The sequence below is a fragment of the Penaeus vannamei genome, chromosome 5 (genome assembly GCF_042767895.1).
Source record: "Penaeus vannamei isolate JL-2024 chromosome 5, ASM4276789v1, whole genome shotgun sequence".
NCBI lineage: Eukaryota > Metazoa > Arthropoda > Malacostraca > Decapoda > Penaeidae > Penaeus > Penaeus vannamei.
Genome location: NC_091553.1, coordinates 48,166,674 through 48,186,560, shown reverse-complemented (window position 1 = coordinate 48,186,560; position 19,887 = coordinate 48,166,674). Strand labels below are relative to the sequence as shown.

Here is a 19,887-nt window from a genome sequence, read left to right as displayed (position 1 = left end):
GGCTAAGAACAGTACACATGGCAACCTCTCTCTTCGGGTCAAAACAGAGCTTTACGTTGTCGAAAGAACAGGATTATTCACTTTGTTTGAGTAGGTGTGGTATATATATATATATATATATATATATATATATATATATATATATATATATATATATATATATATATAACATACAACATACCACACAGAAAAAAAATACAGTTTTAACCTGTGGTTGTAAGACAGACCTTCCCGGAACAGAATTAGAAAAAAATAGTTTTAACAAAAGGTGGTTCTTTAACACTGCAAACACCCCGCGTCCGATTGCGTTCACTCACGCTTCCAAACACTATTAATGCCCTTTGTATCGCCAGTTGAAAGCACAGACGAAAGAAAAGAAGGAGGAAAAGAGAGAGAGGCAATGCGATAGATATAATTCATGTATATACAAGCACACACACGCACACACAGACACACACATAGACGCACGTACACTTACACACAAACGGACATTCCTGCCTGTTATGGCGCTACAATATCGAGTTACAACCATTTTAAATCCATTTCTTTTAGTTTGAATAAGGTAAGATATATCAAGTCGTAAACAGACGTTTTATCTATCCTCTTCTAGTACATTTTACTCTTTTGAAAAATCTTGTCTGTAAGAAAAAAATATTAAAATCTTTGGAAAAGGGTTACAGGCTTAATAATTTATCTTGAGTTATGGAACAAAAGGGTAACGCGCTTAATATTTTTTCTCGCTTAATTCAAAATCTCATATTCAATCTTCAAGACAATATGATATGATAAAATATAGAGAATATAGAAAATTATAAGATATAGATTAATCTTATCAAGCAAGGGGGTACCGCAATAAATTTTGTTAGAAAAAAGAGTAAAAAAATGTAAAACCACCTCATTCAAACTAGATTTTTTTTCTTCAAAAATCTACCATATCATCTTCATTATCATTTTCTGTCAGATGACACTAAAATAAACAAATAATATACATACTTGAGCAGGAATTGACACAAAAAGATTATATATGTACAAAGCATGTCATATGATGATGTCATATTTCATATCACAATTCTTTTGGAACAGAATGGTGATGCGAGTCAGTGCGTTCAGATAGATAGATAAATAGACAAAATGATAGATAGATAGGTAGACAGACAATATGATAGATAGATAGAGAGACAGAGAGCGAGAGAGAACGAGAGACATTGAGAGAGAGAGAGAGAGAGAGAGACAGTGAGAGAGAAAGAGAGAGAGAGAGAGAGAGAGAGAGAGAGAGAGAGAGAGAGAGAGAGAGAGAGAGAGAGAGAGAAAGCGAGAGAGAAAGAGAATAAGAGAGAGAGAGAAAGAGAGAGAGCGAGAGAGAAAGCGAGAGAGAAAGTGAATAAGAGAGAGAAAGAGAATAAGAGAGAGAGAGAGAGAGAGAGAGAGAGAGAGAGAGAGAGAGAGAGAGAGAGAGAGAGAGAGAGAGAGAGAGAGAGAGAGAAATAGAGAGAGAGAGAAATAGAGAGAGAAATAGAGAGAGAGAGAAAGAAATGATAATTGTGAGTCATTTGGCCTCAATTGCATATCGTCACCGATGAGTGCTTTGAAAAAAAAAAGAAAAAAAATGAAGAGAAATGAAAATGATACAGAATAATCATGATATCTGCTTTTGCTGATGATACACTATTTAATGATAAACTATTTACCTAAGGAAGCGTAATTTGCATGTTAAACAGCTCGCGGAGAACCTCCTGGGCGGCGGGAAAAGCACATCCATCGAAAAAGAGACGAGATGCTTCGAATTGTCTTAAATGAAGCTCCGAAAAAATGCTTCACACGCGTTTCGAAGTCCAAGTTCTCGATTTCTCTCCATCCCAACCGCCTTAGTAATATTATAATTACACACACAAAAAAGAAGTAAATTTATATAGTTTCTTATATTAAAAAAATCGACGAGTGTATGTTGATTAGAGAGCCATTTCTGCGGCTGCCTCCCTCTGACGTCACCAAACGATTCGAAACTGAAGGATAAGGGATTCGAACCTAAGAGTTAAAGGGTTCGAAACTCAAGAGAGATAGAATTCGAATCTCAGGGATAAGGGATTCGAAACTCGGAGAGATAGAATTCGAACCTCAGAGTTAAAGGATTCGAAACTCAGAGATAAAAGATTCGAAATTTCACGATAAGGGATTCGAACCTAAGAGTTAAAGGATTCGAAACTCAGAGAGATAGAATTCGAACCTCAGGGATAAGGGATTCGAATCTCAGGGATAAGGGATTCGAACCTCAGAAATAAAGGATTCGAATCTCAACGATATGGAATTCGAACCTCAGAGATAAAAGATTCGAAATTTAACGATAAGGGATTCGAACCTGAGAGTTAAAGGATTCGAAACTTAGAGAGACAGAATTCGAAACTCAGAGAGATAGAATTCGAATCTCAGGGATAAGGGATTCGAACCTCAGAGTTTAAGGATTCGAAACTCAGAGACAAAAGATTCGAATTTTAACGATAAAGGATTCGAACCTCAGAGATAAAGGATTCGAACCTCAGAGATAAAGGATTCGAACCTCAAAGTTAAAGGATTCGAACCTCAGAAATAAAGGATTCGAACCTCAGAGATAAAGGATTCGAACCTCAGAGATAAAGGATTCGAACCTCAGAGATAAAGGATTCGAACCTCAGAGATAAAGGATTCGAACCTCAGCGTTTAGAGATCCGCAAATTCCTCAACAGAATCAAACTCCCCAAAAGAAACACAGACAAAAAAACAAAAAACAAAAAAAAAACGTTTTAAAAAATCGCCGGCGTCCTATATATATACATATATACCAGAGGTGAGAAACGTACAGTGATTCACAAAAAAGGGAAACTCCTATTAGTCGTATCACTGCTGCTGTTGTTGTTGTTGTTGTTGTTGTTTCTTATCCATGCACGATGTCGAGCCCAGGGTACCGGCTCCTGTATTTCTCCCAGTAACTGTCAACAACGTTCGAATGGACATAAGGAACACTGTGGTCTGAAAAGGAAAAAAAATTATTAGTCTATTAGTTGAGGGATGAGGGATGACGGAGAGGGATGAGGGAGAAGGAGAGGGAGGGATGAGGGAGAGGGAGAGATAGAGAGAGAGATAAAAGGAGAGGGAGAGATAGAGAGAGAGATAAAAGGAGAGGGAGAGATAGAGAGAGATAAAAGGAGAGGGAGAGGCAGAGGGAGTGGGAGGAGGAGAGGGAGGAGAAGGAGGAGGAGGAGGAGGAGGAGGAGGAGGAGGAGGAGGAGGAGGAGGAGGAGGAAGAAGAGGAGGAGGAATAGGAAAAGGAGGAGGTGGAGGAGGAGGAGGTGGTGGTGGAGGAGGAGGAGGAGGAATAGGAGGAGGAAGAGGAGGAGGAGGAGGAGGAGGAATAGGAGGAGGGAGGGAGGAGGAGGGAGGAGGAGGAGGAGGAATAGGAGGAGGAGGAGGAATAGGAGGAGGAATAGGAGGAGGAGGAAGAGGAGGAGGAGGAGGAGAATAAAAAAAATAAAAAAAATAATAAGAAGGACGAGAAGGAGGAGGTAGTGATGGAATAAGAAGAGGAAGAGAAAGAGAAAGTGGAGGAAGAGGAGAAGGAAAAAGAAAAAAGGAGAGAGAGAGAGAGAAAGAAAGAAAGAAAGAGAGAGAGAGAGAGAGAGAGAGAGAGAGAGAGAGAGAGAGAGAGAGAGAGAGAGAGAGAGAGAGAGAGAGAGAGAGAGAGAGAGAAATAGAAATAGAAAGAGAAAGAGAGAGAGACAGAGAATACAAACAGAAACAGAAACAGACAGACACAGAAAAGGAGATAGAAAGAAAGAGAGAGAGAAAAGCAGAAAAAAGGGAAGAGAGATAAAGAATAACTCCTCACGACAGGATATATCAGCATAATCATTATCGTAAATATGCGCAAGTTTTCATCTCGGAATGACTCAGCATTTTGGGCGGGAGATAAGATCGTAGCCTTTTATGAATATATATATATTCTGCTGACCCCTAAATGCAATGAATATATATATGCTGAACTTTAAAATGATTTTGAACGTATGATATTTCTACTGACTTGTACTTATTCTTTTGACAATTGATTTAAAAATAACGACGAAATACGTAAGGGTATACATCTTTTTAAAATCTTAATGATGGTCGTAAAATATTACTCTTTGAAAAGAAATAAAACCGAAATCAAATCTAAGAAATCAATGCATGACTTGATCAATTTACTTAATCAATTGACATGTCCATCATTACAAAATATATAGTTATCTGCACCGTTATTTGAATCGAAGCTGAGTAACCGTCAAAATAACCCGCCAGATCACGTGACCTTTCGTGAAAAGTGTTCGGTCACGTATCAAGATTTTTATTAAATTTTTAACCTCGCTAGTCACCCTTTTTTATTTTTTTTTTCTCTTTTTGTAATGGAAGATTTTTTGGGAAGAAAATAATATACAGAAAAGGAGAAAAGATTGGATTAAAACAAAGCAATAAAAGAGAGAGAGAGAGAGAGAGAGAGAGAGAGAGAGAGAGAGAGAGAGAGAGAGAGAGAGAGAGAGAGAGAGAGAGAGAGAGAGAGAGAGAGAGAGAGAGAGAGAGAAATACATATATAACCGTGACTTATTTAATGACAAAGGCAATGGATATAACGATGTTATTAATAGATAGTGTAACTGAAAAAGTTAGTTTAGTCTTATCATGAAAACTAAACACTAACACTCAAACACGTGCCCCAACCCCCTCTCCTCCCCACCTTCCCTCCCTCTCCCAACCCCCCTTTCCCCTCCCCTCCCCACCCACCCTCCTCTCCCCACCCTCCCCCTCCCTCTCCCACCCTTCCCTCCTTCCCCCTCTCCCCCAGTCCCCTCCTCTCCCCCTACCCCCTATCCCCTCCCCTCCCCAATCCTCCCTTCCTCTCCCTCTCCCCTACCCTCCCCCCTCCCCCACTCCCTCACCCATCCCCTCACCCATCTCCCCCTACCCCCCTACCCCCCTCCTCTTCCCCTCCCCTTCCCCCCACTCCCATCCCCAACTCCCCTCTCCCAACTCACCATTAGCAGGCTGGCAGAAGGTGCAGGACCGGGAGCAGGACTTCTCCTCCCTCTCCCCACCCCCTCTCCCTCTCCCCACCCAACCTTTCCCTCCTCATCCCTCCCCACCCAACCCTCCTCCCTCCCCTCTCCCACCTCACCCTCTCTCTCCTCTCCCCCATCCCCCCTACCCTCCCCTACCCCTCCCCTTCCCCTTCCCCCTACCCACCCACCCCACCCTCCCCACTCTCCCCCTCCCTACTCCCTTTCCCCCACTCCCCCACTCACCATTAGCAGGCTGGCAGAAGGTGCAGGACCGGGAGCAGGACTTCTCCTCCCTCTCCCCCACTCCCCACCCTCTCCCTCTCCCTCCCTCTCCCCTTCCCCCATCCCTCACTCCCCCACCCTCCCCACCCCAACCCTCCCCCTCCCCTCCCCTCCTCTTCCCCTCCCCCACCCCTACTCTTCCTACTCTTCTACTCTTCTTACTACCCTTCCCCCTCTCCCCCTACTCCTCCCCAACTCACCATTAGCAGGCTGGCAGAAGGTGCAGGACCGGGAGCAGGACTTCTCTCCTCCCTCTCCCCCTTTAACCCCTCCTCTCTCCCCCACCTTCCCTCCTCTCCCAACTCCCCTTTCCCACCCCTCCCACTCCCCTACTACCCTTCCCCCCACCCCCCCCCCCCCACCCTCTCCCCAACTCACCATTAGCAGGCTGGCAGAAGGTGCAGGACCGGGAGCAGGACTTCTCCTCCCTCTCCCCCACCCCCTCTCCCTCCCCCACTCCCCTCCCACCCCCTACTCCCCCTGCCCACCCTCCCCACCCCAACCCTCCCCTCCCCCTCCTCTTCCCTCCCCACCCTACTCTTCCTACTCTTCTACTCTTCTTACTACCCTTCCCCCCCTCTCCCCTACTCCCTACTCCCCACTCCCTTTCCCCCACTCCCCAACTCACCATTAGCAGGCTGGCAGAAGGTGCAGGACCGGGAGCAGGACTTCTCCTCCTCTCCCCACCCTCCTCTCCCTCACCCTCACCCCACTCCCCCTTCCCATCCCCCCATCCCCTACTCCCTTCCCCCACTCCCCACTCCCCCACCCACTCCCCAACTCACCATTAGCAGGCTGGCAGAAGGTGCAGGACCGGGAGCAGGACTTCCTCACAACCCCCCTCTCCCCTCCCCACTCCCCCACCACCTCCTCCCCCTCCCACACACTCGCCCCCTACTCCCCCCACTCCCCACTCCCCCTACTCCCCCACTCCCCAACTCACCATTAGCAGGCTGGCAGAAGGTGCAGGACCGGGAGCAGGACTTCCTCATGTACACATAGTTCTTCTCGCACTCGCCGTTGCTCGCCCAGGCAGGACATTGCTCGTGGAAGTCCTTGCAAGATTCGTCTGCAATGCGAAGGATAAAGAGAGGGGGGTTAGGCTGGTTGGGATGAGGGGAGGGGGGGGGGTTTGGCTGGTTGGGAAGGGGGAGGGGGTTTGGCTGGTTGGGAGGGGGAGGGGGTGAAGTAGCAAGATTCGTCTGCAATGCGAAGGATAAAGAGGGGGGGGGTTAGGCTGGTTGGGAGGGGGGGTTAGGCTGGTTGGGAGGGGGTGGGGTTTGGCTGGTTGGGAAGGGGGGGGGTTAGCTGGTTGGGAAGAGGGGGTTAGGCTGGTTGGGAAGGGGGAGGGGTTAGGCTGGTTGGGAAGGGGGAGGTGTGGGTTAGTATGTTGGGAGGGGGGTTAGGCTGGTTGGGAGGGGAGAATTAGGCTGGTTGGGACGAGGGGGGGGGGTGAAGGGGCTAGAAGGGTGGGAGGAAGGGAGGGATTTCAATGCTTTGTATGTAGTTATCTGGATGGTAGGCTCTATGTCTGTCTATCTATCTATATATCTGTCTATCTATCTATTTATCTATATATCTGTCCATCTATCTATCTATCTATTTATATATATGTCTATCTATCTATATATCTATCTATCTGTCTATCTATATATCTGTCGATCTATCTAAAAATATAGATCTGCCTGTCTATATGTTTATATATGTGTGTGTGTGTGTGAGTGTGCACACACACATACATATATATGGGAGGTAGGGTGAGAGTGAGAGGGAGGGGAGGAGGGAATGAGAAAAAGAGTGAGAGAGAGAGAGAGAGAGAGAGAGAGAGAGAGAGAGAGAGAGAAAGAGAGAGAGAGAATGTCAAAGCCAAAGTCACATATTAAGAGAGAGAGAAAGAAAGAAAGAAAGACAGAGAAACAAGGAAGAAGAAAGAGAAAGAAAAAGATCGCGAAAAAAACAAAGACAAAAAAAGGAGCAAAAATCTCCCATTGTCTCCTCCCTTCCTCACTCAAACAATCAACAAGAAAAAACAACAACAGCAAAGAAAAAAGAAAGAAAAAACTATCAAAAAAACAACAACAAAAAATCAACCAAGCCTTGTTAAACACCACTAAACACCACACTATATTTTCTATTTTTTTTCCCAACAGCTTTTAGACTGTAACTTGAGGAAGAGAGAAAAAGGTCATATGACCTTGACTGGTCGTGCGTGTTGCCGAGGTAGGCCTTCTGGGATATATGTATGTATATATATATATATATATATATATATATATATATATATATATATATATATATATATATATTGATAGATAGATATATAGATATAGATATAGATATATAGATATAGATATAGATATATGTGTGTGTGTGTTTGTGTATGTGTGTGTGTGTGCGTGCGTGTGTCTTTGTGTGTGTGTGTGTGTGTGTGTGTGTGTGTGTGTGTGTGTGTGTGTGTGTGTGTGTGTGTGTGTGTGTGTGTTTTATTTTACACATAATTGTTGTTACTACTACCATCATAACTACAACAACAATAACAGCAATAATGATAGTAGTAAAAATAATAATGGTAATGATAATGATAATAATGATGATAATGATAATAATGGTAATGATGATAATGATAATAATAATAATAATGATAATAATAATATTAATAATAATAATAATAATAATGATAATAATAATAATAATAATAATAATGATAATAATGATAATGATAATAATAATGATCATGATAATAATGATAATGATAATGATAACAATAATGATAATTATAATGATAATAACGATAAGAATAATAACAATAATGATAATAATTACTATTATTTCATTATCATTTGTTTTCTTTCTCCAATTTGTCGAGAGAAACCAGGTGGAGGTGGGAAGGGGGAGGGGAGAGGTAGGGGGGAGGGAAGGGCAGGGGGAGGAGAAGAGAGAGATGGAGAAGGAGAGGAAGGATGATGGGGAGGGAAGGGGAAGAGGAAGAGGCAGGGGAGGAGATGAAGGAGATGGAGATGGAGAGGAAGTAGGGGGAGGGAAAGGGGAAGAGGAAGAGGGAGAGGAAGGAGAAAGCGGAAATGGAGAGGAGAAGGAGAAGGGAGGAGAGGGAGGAGAAACAGGGGGAAGAAGCGAGAGATGGAGAGGGAGAGGGAGAGGAAGGAGAGGGAGGAGGAGAAGAGAGATGGAGAGGAAGAAGGAGAAGCAGGAAGATGAGGAGAAACAGAGGAAGGAGAAGCAAGAGATGGAGAGGGAGAGGAAGGAGGAGAGGGAAGCGGAGGGGGAAGGGAAAGGGGAAGAGGAAGAGGGAGGGGGAGAAGGGGGAGATGGAGAGGAAGTAGGAGAAGAAGCGAGAGATGGAGAGGAAGAAGGAGAAGGAGGAGGGTGGAAGGGAAACAGGGAGAAGCAGGAGATAGAGAGGGAGAGGAAGGAGGAGCGGGAAGTGGAGGGGGAAGGGAAGAGGAAGAGGAAGAGGGAGGGGGGAGAAGGGGGAGATGGAGAGGGAGGAGGAGAAGAGAGATGGAGAGGAAGAAGGAGAAGCAGGAAGATGAGGAGAAACAGAGGAAGGAGAAGCAAGAGATGGAGAGGGAGAGGAAGGAGGAGAGGGAAGCGGAGGGGAAGGGGGAGGAGAGGGGAAGGAGGGGGGGTAGTGAGGTCAGAGATGTTGTCACTGTCGTCAGCAATTTCCTGATTTACCGGGATATGTCTTTGTCCTTCCTTATCATATTACACAAACAGGTACACACGTCAACACAAACATACTTAATTATTCATTATCATTATGTTTATTATCATTATTGTCGTCACTATTGTTGATATCGTTATCATTATGACTATTATTATTGATACGTTATTATGATCACTGTTATTGTGGATATCATTATCATTATTGATGGCATTGTCATAATTATCATCACTATTCCCATCATCACTATTATCATCACTATCATTACTTATATAAATTTTATTCCCATCACTATCATTACTTATATAAATTTTATTCCACCCAAACTATTTTCACAATTTCTTTCTCTGTCTGCCTCTCTGTCTGTCTGTCTGTCTCTTTCTCTCTCCCTCTGTCTCTCTGTTTCTCTCTCTCTCACTCTCTCTCCCCCACTCTCTCTCTCTCCCTCTGTCTGTCTCTCTCTCTCTCTCTCACTCTCTCTCTCTCCCTCTGTCTGCCTGTGTCTGTCTCTCTCTCTCTCCCTCTGTCTGTCTCTCTCTCTCTGTCTGTCTCTCTCTCTCTCCCTCTGTCTGTCTGTGTCTGTCTCTCTCTCTCTCTCTCTCCCTCTGCCTGTCTGTCTCTTCTCTTTCTCTCTCTCTCTGTCAGTCTGTATCTCTCTCTCACTCTCCTCTCTCTCTCACTCTCCCTCTCCCTCCCTCTCTCCCCCTCCTCTCTCTCTCCCTCTCCCCCCTCCTTTCTCTCTCTCTCTCTCAAAAAAAAAAAAAAAAATAAAAAACCCACATCATTCAGCCACTCCAGACCGTCTCGACGCCATGCCCTGAATCGCCAAACTTTGTGCAGAACCACAATCTGTTTTTTTTTTTCTTCTCCTCCTCATGCTCGACCTCTTCCTTGGGCGAATGACTGCATGGCGAGGCATTTCCTATCGGCATAACCCGCTGTGTTTAGGTCTTTCATCCTCAGGGAAGGGGACTGGGTTATGAAGGACATGGAAGAAGGAGGAATGGAGGAGGAGGAGGAGGAGGGAGAGATAGAATAGTAAGAAGTGGAATAAGACGAAGATGGAGATAGAGTAAGAAGAAGAAGTGGAATAAGACGAAGAGGGAGATAGAATAATAAGAAGAAATGGAATGATACGAAGATGACTGGGTATGAAGGACATGGAAGAAGGAGAAATAGAGGAGGAGGGAGAGATAGAATGATAATAAGAAATTGAATGATAATAAGAGGACTGGTTATGAAGGACATGGAAGAATGGAGGAGGAGGAGGGAGAGATAGAATGATAAGAAGAAATTGAATGATAATAAGTGGACTGGGTATGAAGGACATGGAAGAAGGAGGAATAGGAGAAGAGGAGGAGGGAGAGATAGAATAGTAAGAAGTGGAATAAGACGAAGATGGAGATAGAATAAGAAGAAGAAGTGGAATAAGACGAAGATGGAGATAGAAATGGAATGATAATAAGAGGACTGGGTATGAAGGACATGGATGAAGGAGGAATGGAGGAGGAGGAGGGAGAGATAGAATGATAATAAGAAATTGAATGATAATAAGAGGAAGGGTTATGGAGGACATGGAGGGAGAAATAGAGGAGGAGGGAGAGATAGAATATCAAGAAGAAGTGGAATGATACGATGACTGGTTATGAAGGACATGGAAGAAGGAGGAATAGGAGAGGAAGAGGGAGAGATAGAATAATAAGAAGAAGTGGAATAAGACGATGAGGGAGATAGAATAATAATAAGAAACTGAATGATACGAAGATAATTGGTTATAAAGGACATGGAGGAGGAAACGGATGAAGGAGAAATAGAGGAGGAGGAAGATATAGAATAATAATAAGAAATGGAATGATACGGATGACTGGTTATAAAGGACATGGAAGAAGGAGAAATAGGAGAGGAGGGAGGGATGGAATAATAAGTGGAATGATATGAAGATGACTGGTTATGAAGGACATGGAGGTAGAAATAGAGAAGGAAGAAGAGATAGGATAATAATAAGAAACTGAATGATACGAAGATGACTGGTTATAAAGGACATGGAAGAAGGAGGAATAGAAAAGGAAGAAGAGATAGAATAATAATAAGAAATTGAATAATAATAAGAGGACTGGATATGGAGGACATGGAGGGAGAAAGAGAAAAGGAGGAAGAGATAGAATAATAAGAAGATGGAATGATACGATGACTGGTTACAAAGGACATGGAGGGAGAAATAGAAGGAGAAAGAGGAGATAGAATAAGAATAAGAAATGGAATAATACGAAAAGGAGGAGCAGGAGAACGAAGAAGAATAAGAAGATAAGTAGACTGGTTATTAAGAACCTTGAATCCTTCTATCTCCAAGAATCAGAAGAGGAAGAGAAGAAGGCGAAGGTAAAAGAGGAATTCGAAGAAAAGAAGAAGTAGCAATAAGAAGAAAAGAGAGTGAGAGGGAGAGGAGGAGGGAATGAGAAAAAGAGATAGAGGGAGAGGAGGAGGGAATAAGAAAAAGAGATAGAGAGAGAAAGAGAAAGAAAGAGAGAGAAAGAGAGAGAGAGGAGAGAGAGAGAGAGAGAGAGAGAGAGAGAGAGAGAGAGAGAGAGAGAGAGAGAGAGAGAGAGAGAGAGAGGGAGGGAGGGAGAGAGAGAGAGAGAGAGAGAGAGAGAGAGAGAGAGAGAGAGAGAGAGAGAGAGAGAGAGAGAGAGAGGGAGAGAGAGAGAGAGAGACAGAGAGAGAGAGAGAGAGAGAGAGAGAGAGAGAGGGAGGGAGGGAGAGAGAGAGAGAGAAAAAAGGAATTATTAATTTCCTTGATACCTTATGTTTCCAATTGTTCTTTTTTATTATTATTTTTGTAATTCCTTCGTTATGTTGGATGTTTTTAACGTTCCTGATATTTCGTTATAAACGGGTTTCGTTACGAATGAAAGAGGAAAGTAAGATATTGAGGAAGAAAGAGAGAAAGAAGGAGAAGAAGAAAAGAAGAAGGAATGGGAGAGGAAGGAAAGGAATTGGAGGAGGAGGAGGAGGAGATGAAAAGGAAGAAGAATAGACGGGAGAAGGAAAAACAACGATAACAAAGCAGAAGAAGAAGAAGAAGAAGAAGAAATAGAAACAAAGAAGAAGAGGCAGAAGAAGGAAAAAAACAAAAACAAAATAAAAGAAATAGAAACAAAGGAGAAGAAGAGTCAGGAGAAGGAATAAAAACAAAATAAAATAAGAATAAAAAACAAGAACAAAAAAAACGAAAGAATAAAAAAAGAAAAGAAGAAAAAATCAGAAGAAAAAAAAACGAAAGATAGAGACAGAGAAAATGAAAATAAAGAATAATAGGACCAAGAGAGAAGAGAGTGTACATAATACCTTGTACATGTACTCGTGTTCATAGTACAAGCCCTCGCTCACGTTAAACCAAGGGGGGGGGTGAGGAGAGGGAGTAGGGGGGTGAGGAGAGGGAGTAGCGGGGGTGAGGAGAGGGAGTAGGGGGAGGGGGAGGTCAGGGGCGCAGAAAGAGAGGAAGAAGAAGAAATATGAGAAAAAAACACGAAGAGGAGGGGAAGGGAGAAGTAGGATAAGAAAAAAGAAAGAAAGAAAGGATAGAAGAAAAAAGGAGAAATAGAAGAAATGGAACAGAGGAATAAGAAAAAAAAAATAAGAAATAGGAAAAAATAGAAATGGAACAGAGGAATAAGAAGAAATAAGAAATAAAAGACAGGAGTAAAAAGAAAGATAAAGATATTTAAAAATGATAATAAAAATAGAATAAAAAAACAGAATAACAATAAAAAAAACAGAAGAAAGAAAACAGAAATAATCAGAGGTATACAGCTGCTGCAACTGATAACAGGAGATAAGAACAGGTGAGGGCGAGCGGCGTGTCCTTCTTGCCCTCAGATCCCTTGCCTTAGTAACCGACCTCCCCCCCCCCCTCCCTCTCCCCGTGTGTGTGCATTTGCATACGCACACAGACACACACACACATACGCATATATATACGCTTATATGTATATATATATATATATATATATATATATATATATATATATATATATATATATATATATGTATATATATATATATATATAGAGAGAGAGAGAGAGAGAGAGAGAGAGAGAGAGAGAGACAGAGAGAGAAAGAGAGAGAGACAGAGAGACAGAGAGACAGAGAGAGAGGGAGAGAGAGAGAGAGACAGAGACAGAGACAGACAGAGACAGAGACAGAGACAGAGACAGACAGACAGACAGAAACAGAAAAAATAGTATATATCCATTTTTTTTAGGAAGGTCACCTCATCTCCAATTTGACCTGGTCTCCTCCGATGACCTAAGCTCATCCGACAAGGTCACTACACGGCCGAATGACGACACGAAGACCGGTACCATGGACTGGCCGAGACCTGATGAAACTGCATCTAACCTCTTCATGATCTGGTCAAGTGGATAGGCAAGGGACACACCCAGGACAACCCCCAAAAGGAGAGGCGTGTGTGTGCGTGTGTGTGTGTGTGTATGTGTGTGTGTGTGTGTGTGTGTGTGTGTGTGTGTGTGTGTGTGTGTGTGCGTGTGTGTGTGTGCGTAGTGTGTGTGTGTGTGTGTGTGTGTATGTGTGTGTGTGTGTGTGAATATGTGTGTGTGTGCGTAGTGTGTGGGCGCAGTGTGTGTATGTGTGAATATGTGTGTGTGTGTGCGTGTGTGTAGTCTGTGTATATATGAATATATGTGTGAGTGCGGGTAGTCAGTGAATGCTATTTCGTAAATTTGTGTATGTGTGAATGTATGTATGTGTGCGTGTGCTTATGTGTATATATGTACATGCATTCGTGTGTATGTCTTTATGCGTGTATGTATGTATACGTATGTGTGTGCGCATGGTAGAAGCATCGATCAAGACTACATAACATTCCTGCATGAGACGCTGGGTGGGGTGGGGTGGGGTGGGGTGGGGTGGGGTGGGGGGAGTGGTGGGGTGGGGGTGTTGATGACGTCAGTAGCTATGAGAAAGAGTGACAAATGATGGCTTTTTGGGCGCGAGATTTTGGGCGTCCATTCAAGCAAGGAGAGTGTGTTTAATGTGCTTGGTCATTGCGGTTATGGAGTCTGTCTGATTGTATCTGGTTGTCTCTGTTTCTCTTGCTCCTCGTTCTTTCTCTGTATATCTATCTCCTTCTTTCTCTCTCTCTCTCTCTTTCTCTGTTCTCTTCTCTCTCTGTCTCTTTCTGTTCTATTCTCTTCTCTCTCTCTTTCTGTTCTCTTCTCTTCTCCCTCTCTCTCTTTCTGTTCTGTTCTATTTTTTCTCTGTCTCTCTCTCTCTCCCCTCCACCCTCCCTTCTCTCTCTCTCTCTCTCTCTCTCTCTCTCTCTCTCTCTCTCTCTCTCTCTCTCCCCTCTCCCCCTTCTCTATCTCCTCCTCCCCTCTTTCTCTCTCTCTCTCTATCCCTCCCTCTCCCCCTCTCTCAGACATATAAATCCAGATAAAGAGAAATGGATAGTATATGGATAGATATAATACAGATTAACAGATTATCGTTTGCAGATTCCACTTTCACACAAAAAATTACTTATGCAAAAACACAAACGATCATACTGATTAATTAATTTGGCAAAAGGAAAAGACCAATTTACAATACCTATAGCTAATCCTAAATACATTTCCTTCATCATTAAGAAGAAATGAAATACATTTCCGTATAGTAATTAGCATATATTACCCTCTTGAAGATATACGTACATTTCCTTCTAGACAAAGAATAGTATATATTTCCTAAAGTAGATTAATATACATTTTAAAATAACATATTCATTTAGATTCCTGTAAAATGATCCATATTCCCTTCATAATAATAAAAAAGTCTCTCTCTCTCTCCCTATTCTTCCTTTCTTTCTCTCTCTCTCTCTCTCCCTATTCTTTCTTTCTCTCTCTCTATCTATCTCTGTCTCTCTCCCTCCTTCCTTCCCTCTCTCTCTCTCTCTCCCTCTCTCTTTCTCTCTCTCTCTCTCTCTCTCTCTCTCTCTCTTTCTCCCACCCTCCCTCTCCCTCTCTCTCTCTCTCCTCCCCCCATCTCTTTCTCTCCCCTCCCCCTCTCTCTTTCTCTCCCTCCCCCTCTCTCTCTCTCCCAGGACCCGATCCCACAAAGGTCACTGAACCCGAATTCTTTGCCGTTTCATAATATTTTCCGTAACACAGGACACCTCACTGCCCCGTGTTATAATGCCCCTGGGTTGGATGGCGAATATTATGCAGTGTCTTATTACCTGTCTATATTGTGCATTGTGGATTATTGCATGTATATCATTGTATATGTATACTGTGCATTATGTATTATTTCATATATATATATATATATATATATATATATATATATATATATATATATATATATATATGCATATATATATATATATATATATATATAGAGAGAGAGAGAGAGAGAGAGAGACAGACAGACTGAGACAGAGAGAGAGACAAAGAGAGAGCGAGAGAGACAGAGAGAGAGAGACAGAGACAGAGAGAGATAGAGAGAGAGAGGCAGAGAGAGAGAGAGAGACAGACAGACAGACAGACAGACAGAAAGAGAGACACATAGAGAGACAAGAGAGAGAGAAAGAACACCCCTCCCTCTCCCTCCTTTCCCTCCCACCCCCCCCCCCTTCCCTTCCCCTCCCCACCCACCAACCCCCTCTTCCTCCTCCCCCACCCTCCCTCCCTTCCCCCACCCCCCCATCCCTCCCTTCCTCCATTCCCTCCCTCCCCACCCCACCCACCACCCCCACCCTCTCACCAACCCTCCTATACCCACTCACCTTGCACGATGCACTGGTGGCAGGAATCAGCGCAGTGGATGTGCATGTATCCCCGATTCTTGTAGCACTCGCCCCTGCTCGCCCAGACGGGACAGGAGGGGTGGCGGTCGCTGCAGGCTGGGGGGGGAGAGAAGGGGGGGGGGTTAGGGATTGTAACTGTAATGGTAATGGTAATGGTAATGGTAATGGTAAAGGCTGGGGGAGAGAAGGAGGGGGGAGGGTGTTAGGGATTGTAATAGTAATGGATAATGGTAATGGTAAAGGAGGGGGGGGTCAGTGATTGCAATGGTAATGGTAATGGTAAAGGAGGGGGATAGTAATTGCAATAGTAATGGTAATGGTAAGTGGGGGGAGAGGGGGGTTAGGGATTGTAATAGTAATGGTAATGGTAAGAGTTAGGATGGGTGGCGGTCGCTGCAGGCTGGGGAGAGAAGGGGGTCAGTGATTGCAATAGTAATGGATAATGGTAATGGTAAAGGAGGGGGAGGGGGGTATTAGGGATTGTAATAGTAATAGTAATGGTAAGGGGGGTCAGTAATAGTAATGGTAGTGGATAATGGTAATGGTAAAGGAGGGGGAGAGGGGGTTAGGGATTGCAATAGTAATGGTAATGGTAAAGGAGGGGGTTAGGGATTGTAATAGTAATGGTAATGGTAATGGTAAAGGATGGAGAGGGGGGTTAGGGATTGTAATAGTAATGGTAATGGTAATGGTAAAGGATGGGGGGAGAGGGGGGTTAGGGATTGTAATAGTAATGGTAATGGTAATGGTAAAGGAGGGGGCGTTAGGAATTGTAATTGTAATGGTAATGGTAATGGTAAAGGATGGGGGGAGAGGGGGGTTAGGGATTGTAATAGTAATGGTAATGGTAATGGTAAAGGAAGGGGGTTAGGGATTGTAATAGTAATGGTAATGGTAATGGTAAAGGAAGGGGGGTAGGGTGTTAGTAATTGCAATAGTAATGGTGATGGTAAGTGGTGGGGGAGGGGAGGTCAGTAATTGTAATAGTAATGGATAATGGTAATGGTAAAGGCGGGGGAGGCGGGGGGTGTTAGGGATTGCAATAGTAATGGTAATGGTAAAAGAGGGGGAGAGGGGGTGTTAGGGATTGCAATGGTAATGGTAATGGTAAGAGGGGGGGGTAGGGATTGTAATGGTAATGGTAAAGGAGGGGGGGTCAGTAATTGCAATAGTAATGGTAATGGTAAGGGGGCAGGGATAGTAACTGTAATAGTAATTATAATGGTAATGATAATGATAGGAATTATATTGGTAATATTGCTAAGAACTGTAATGGTGTTTAATAACGGTAATGGTATTGGTAATGATAATGTTTGTGATAATGGTAATGTTAATGGTAATAGTATCAATAATAATGATAATGATATTCATAATGATAACAGCAACACAAATATTGTTAATAATGATTATGATAATAATACTGATAATATTGATAATGACAATAGATACACAAATATTGATAACAATGATAAGGATAATAATGATGATAACAATAACTATAAAAACAATGATAATAAACATAATAATAATCAATATAACAATGACAGTAACAGTGATAATATAAAACCAAATAATAAAGAAACAACAACATCAACAAACACCAAAGAATATTACAAAAACATCTACTAACAATAACCATAGCAACAAAGATCGTCACAGAATATTTAAAAACACCTGACCTGAATTTCAAATTTTAACGGTTCTTTTTTTTTCAAATGGAATCCGAGGAGACAGTCACGTGACTTCCGGGACCAACCGTCTACCTCCTTTACTACGACTAAAACTACTTCTACGGCTACTATTGCTACTTATAAGGATGTCGAGACTATAGATGATAACGATAACGATAATTGATAATAGAAATTGTAGTAAATGAGGGAAAAGAAATTATTTTCCCCCAAAAAAGGTCTGTAGATTTTTTTTTTTATTAATGTACCTTTTTGTTATTTCTATTATTTTTTGTTATCTATTTATCTCTTTAATATATTAAAAGAAATTAATGGATTTTGCTTTATTTCTCTATCTATTCATCTATAATAATTTTATTTCATTTTACTATCTGTCTATCTACCATGATTTGTACTTCAATATGTAATTATACTTATTTTCATTGTATAATTTATCAATATAATTTTATTTATCAATTTATTTCATCTATCTATCCGTCCATTCACATCTCTCTCTTTTTTTTTTTTTTTTTACTTTTTTCTTATATATTTTTGGACGGTTGAGAGCCCGCCTGTACCTAAAGGTATGTATATATTTTTTTCATCTATTCATCCATTCATTCGTATTTCTCTCTTTTTTCTTTTTTTTAGCTTCTCTCTCTCTCTCTCTCTCTCTCTCTCTCTCTCTCTCTCTCTCTCTCTCTCTGTCTCTCTCTCTCTCTCTCTCTCTCTCTCTCTCTCTCTCTCTCTCTCTCTCTCTCTCTCTCTCTCTCTCTCTCTCTCTCTCCTCTCTCTCTCCTCTCTCTGCCTCCCTCCTCCCTCCCTCCTCTCTCTATCTCTCTCTTTCTCCCTTTAATTATTATTATTATTTTTGAGAGCTCGCCAGCCCCCAAGTGAATATATATATATATATATATATATATATATATATATATATATATATATATATATATATATATATATATATATAGGTCGAGTGGCGTCTGGCCTTAGACACCAGGGGGGGAGGGGGGGAGGGGGTGCAAAGCGGAGATGGGGCTTTCCAAGGTGAATTTTGCATTTTTATTGCACACAGGGTCACCGGGAGAGGAAGAAGGAGGAGGAGGAGGAGGAGGAGGAGGAGGAGGAGGAGGAGGAGGAGGAGGGGGAAGAAGGAGGAGAGGAGGAGGAGGAAGGAGGAGAGGAGGAGGAGGAGGAAGAAGAAGGAGAGGAGAAGGAGGAAGAGGAGGAAGAGAAGAAGAAGAGGAGTAGGAGGAGGAAGAAGGAGGAGGAGGAAAGGGGAAGGAGGAGGAGGAGGAGGAGGAGGAGAGAGGGAGAAGAAGGAGAAGAAGGATAAAGAGAAGTGGAAACAGAGAGAGTGAGAAAAAGAGAAGAAGAGGTGGAGGAAGAGGAAGAGGAAGGAGAGAAAAGAAGAAGGAATAGTAGAAGAATGACAGTAGAAGAGAAATACGACGAGGATAAATACAGAGAGAATAAACTATGAATAAAAAAGAAACAGGAGAAAGAACAAAACAAAAGATACAAATTAAAAACAAAAAAAGCTTAATGAGAACAACAACAACAACAAAATAAAACACAATTTAAGAACAAAAATCTTTAAAAGAACAAAACCAAACACGCTTATCTACTCAATTAAAGAACAAAAAGCTTAAAAAAAAACACAATTTAAGAAACAAAAATCTTAAAGAGAAAACAAAACCGAACACGCTAATCTACTCGAACGCGCGCACGCATCCGAACACCCGCAAACAAAAGCGACGGGACGAGCGCAAAATCCTTCAGTATTCCGCTCTCGCGATGCCTATCAACACCCAGCAACACCGCCGGCCGAAGTCCCGCTGTGGGAGGGCCAGACTCGCCACTTCATACGGTTTTTTTTTGGGGTGAACTTCAGCCACTTCAGGGCGGTTTGGGGACGAAAGGGAGGGAGGGAAGGGTAGGGTAGGGAGGGAAGGGTAGGGAGGGGGGAGGAAGGGGTAGGGAGGGAAGGGTAGGAGAGGAGGGTAGGGAGGGAAGGGTAGGGAGAAGGAGAAGGAGAGGGAGGGAGGGAGAGAGGGAGAGAGAGAGAGAGAGAGAGAGAGAGAGAGAGAGAGAGAGAGAGAGAGAGAGAGAGAGAGAGAGAGAGAGAGAGAGAGAAAGAGAGACAGACAGAGAAACAAAGAGATAGAGACAGAGAGAGGGGAGGGAGAGAGAGAGAGAGAAAGAGAAAGAGAAAGAGAAAGAAAGAGAAAGAGAAAGACAGAGAAAGAAAGCGAAAGAGACAGAGACAGAAACAGAAACAGAGACAGACAACCAACCAACCAAACACAAACAACCAACCAACCAAACAACCAAACAGACAGACAGACACATATAGAGGTCACCGTCATTAAGGGACAGATCGGACTCACG

The 19,887-nt window shown here is 42.8% G+C and overlaps 1 protein-coding gene across 1 annotated transcript in view; it reads right to left on the bottom strand.

Annotated features, from left to right (window-relative positions):
• Positions 1–1,453: 1,453 nt before the first annotated feature.
• The window catches only part of LOC138861715 (putative tyrosinase-like protein tyr-3), a 37,044-nt gene continuing 18,610 nt past the window's right edge, over positions 1,454–19,887 (bottom strand). Inside the window, exons 2-6 of the mRNA XM_070121532.1 lie at positions 15,809–15,925; positions 6,286–6,411; positions 2,313–3,003; positions 2,115–2,136; positions 1,454–2,025 (exon numbers count right to left, since the gene is read on the bottom strand). Coding sequence (XP_069977633.1) covers positions 2,909–3,003; positions 6,286–6,411; positions 15,809–15,925 — 338 coding nt within the window. The 3' untranslated portion in view covers positions 1,454–2,025; positions 2,115–2,136; positions 2,313–2,908. The remainder of the gene's footprint in view (positions 2,026–2,114; positions 2,137–2,312; positions 3,004–6,285; positions 6,412–15,808; positions 15,926–19,887) is intronic.